The sequence below is a fragment of the Gekko japonicus genome, unplaced genomic scaffold, assembly GCF_001447785.1.
Source record: "Gekko japonicus isolate JY-2015 unplaced genomic scaffold, Gekko_japonicus_V1.1 scaffold3014, whole genome shotgun sequence".
NCBI classification, from domain to species: Eukaryota; Metazoa; Chordata; class Lepidosauria; order Squamata; family Gekkonidae; genus Gekko; species Gekko japonicus.
Window position 1 is genome coordinate 174,034 of NW_015163696.1, and position 2,545 is coordinate 176,578.

The following is a 2,545-nucleotide window of genomic DNA, read 5'->3' on the forward strand; positions in this document are numbered from 1 at the left end:
TCAGCAGGGTACAGTGCCATAGAGTCCACCCTCCAAAGCGGCCATTTTCTTCAGCAGAACTGATCTTGGTCATCTGGAGACCAGCTGTAATAGTAGGATATCTCCAGGTGCCACCTGGGGAGGGGAGGGACCTCAGCAGGGTACAGTGCCATAGAGTCCACCCTCCAAAGCGGCCATTTTCTTCAGCAGAACTGATCTTGGTCATCTGGAGACCAGCTGTAATAGTAGGATATCTCCAGGTGCCACCTTCAGGTGGCAACCCTATGAAAGGCACACAGGCCATAGCAGGAACCAGACCACCCTGCTCTAAATATTAAACAAACGTTGCGATTTGGGGAAAATGCAGCAATTGCCCCTCTATATCCAAAACTCTGAGAAAGGATCAGACCTATGCTGATATTAGGGTTGCCAAAAGGCCTGGATTAGGGGCCCTGTGGGATTTATTACAGTTCCGCGGGGCCTGCAAAATGGAGCTGTTCTGCCAGGTCTTTGGCTGAGGCAGTGGATGCCCAAGCGACACCAGCCTTCCCGGTGCAGCTTGCTCAATCTGTTCAATTTGCCTGACCTGCCTGAGGGCACTGCCGATACCAACTTGGCATCAGCGTCGGCTGACTTTGGTTTCTTAAGAGAGTGCCCCCCCCCAGACACTATTGTGCCAGGCACAATAGCTAGTGTTGTGTTGCTATCAGAAATTTTTTAACTGGAATTGTTGACGCTTTTATGAATTGTTCTTTATTGTCAAATTGTTATTTATCGCCTTATCAATGTTGTAAGCCACCCAGAGCCCTCTTGCGGGGTAGGGCGGGATATAAATTGAATAAAATAAATAAATAAATGAACCATGTAGCTGGCTTATATGGAGTCTGAACACTGTTCTAGCAAAGTCAATATTGTCTTCTTCTCGTGGGCAGCAGCTGTCCATGTTTTTCCTGCCACCTCCGATCAGAAATTTTTTAACTGGAATTGTTGATGGTTTTATGAATCGTTCTTTATTGTCAAATTGTTATTTATCGCCTTATCAATGTTGTAAGCCACCCAGAGCCCTCTGGCGGAGTAGGGCGGGATATAAATTGAATAAAATAAATAAATAAATGAACCACTCCTCCATTTATATTTTCCCAACAACCCTATGAGGTAGGTTGGGCAGAGAGTACGTGACTGGCCCAAGGTCCCCCAGCGAGCTTCCATGGCAGAACAGGGATTCGAACCTGGGTCTCACAAATCCTAATCCAGCCCTCTAACCACTATATCATGCAGGCTCTCCCTGAGTCAGCTGTCGAATTTTCTACATATAGTGCACCTGTTCAAATCACATAATACCAGCCCTTTAAAAAGGCAGCAGTCCTACGAAGAACCCTTAAGAGAAGGTTATGGCTTCACATCTGGTAGAGTGCTTGAACTAAAAAAGTGTGTGAGGAGGTGAAGAGTTTCTGAATGCTTGCGCTGAAGTGCGTCAGTCAGGACAATTCATTTATACCATCTGAATGCTACCTTTCTCCCCACAGAGACCCAAAGTGGCTCACAAAAAGATACCCAAACCAACCAGATTTCCACATATACAATAAAAGGCCATAGAAACAAACAAAATAAAGATATCATGGGCTGTTCCTGGTTGGTGATGCTTGCTGCCATACATAGGGCCAAGGCTGTGAGCTCTAGGCTATGAGCCAAGAGCCCTTTGGCTCACACCCAAGGGCACGTGCCTCTGGCAATGATGATGCAGGGCAGACAAACTGCCATACAGAGCAAGGGTCTCTCTCTTACCCAATGGTCTCCCCAGCGGCTTTCTCCTCAGTCCCCGTCCAATTGCTGCTGCTTCCAAGCTCTTCTTTTCCCGTGTAGGGGTAAATTCTCTCTCTGCCCTGAAGGTCCCGTTGAAGCCCTAGCGCCCCACGCAGAGCGACAGCCAGGGAACGCAGGGACTGGCGCAGTCCCTCTTGGGGTAGCAGGACAACCAGGCCCAACCCTGGACCCTCTGTGGAGGCGGACCAGCAGTCTCCCCCATCCCAGCCGCAGAGGGCCGTGTCGCAGCCTCCATCGCAGTGTCCGTCAGAGAAGTGGTCCCGGCAATATCGTTCGTATAGAGGGCTGAGGGGAAGAAGAGGCACAAAGGTGTCTCAGTGGCACGCTTCAGAAAGGGAACCCCAATCAGTCAACCCCGAAGCCTCCGCAAAGCATGCCGTGAGGTAATGTGTAAGTGATGTGTGTATGTGAACAGAAATCAATATACCCAAGGCCTGCTAATCTATAAACCCTAGGGATTCCCAGTGTGGTTCCCATAGACACCTGGAGAAGGAGAAGGGTTTTTTTTATACTCCTCTTTTCTCTGTCTTAAGGAGTCTCAAGGCAGTTTACAGTCTCCTTCCCTTCCTCTCCCCACAACAGGCACCTTGTGAGGTAGGTGGGGCTGAGAGAGTTAAGAACACAAGAGAGGCCATGTTGGATCTGGCCAATGGCCAGCCCAGTCTAGCACTCTGTGTCACACAGTGGCCAAAACCCAGGTGCCATCAGGAGGTCCACCAGCAGGGCCAGAACTCCGGAAGCG

At 49.5% G+C, this 2,545-nt stretch overlaps 1 protein-coding gene across 1 annotated transcript in view; it reads right to left on the reverse strand.

Moving 5' to 3' along the window:
- The window catches only part of NOTCH4 (notch 4), a gene marked incomplete at its 5' end in the record, with an annotated part of 50,174 nt that overhangs the window by 30,997 nt on the left and 16,632 nt on the right, over nt 1–2,545 (reverse strand). The window contains one exon of the mRNA XM_015407816.1: nt 1,765–2,088. Within this exon, the coding sequence (XP_015263302.1) occupies nt 1,765–2,088 (324 nt within the window). The remainder of the gene's footprint in view (nt 1–1,764; nt 2,089–2,545) is intronic.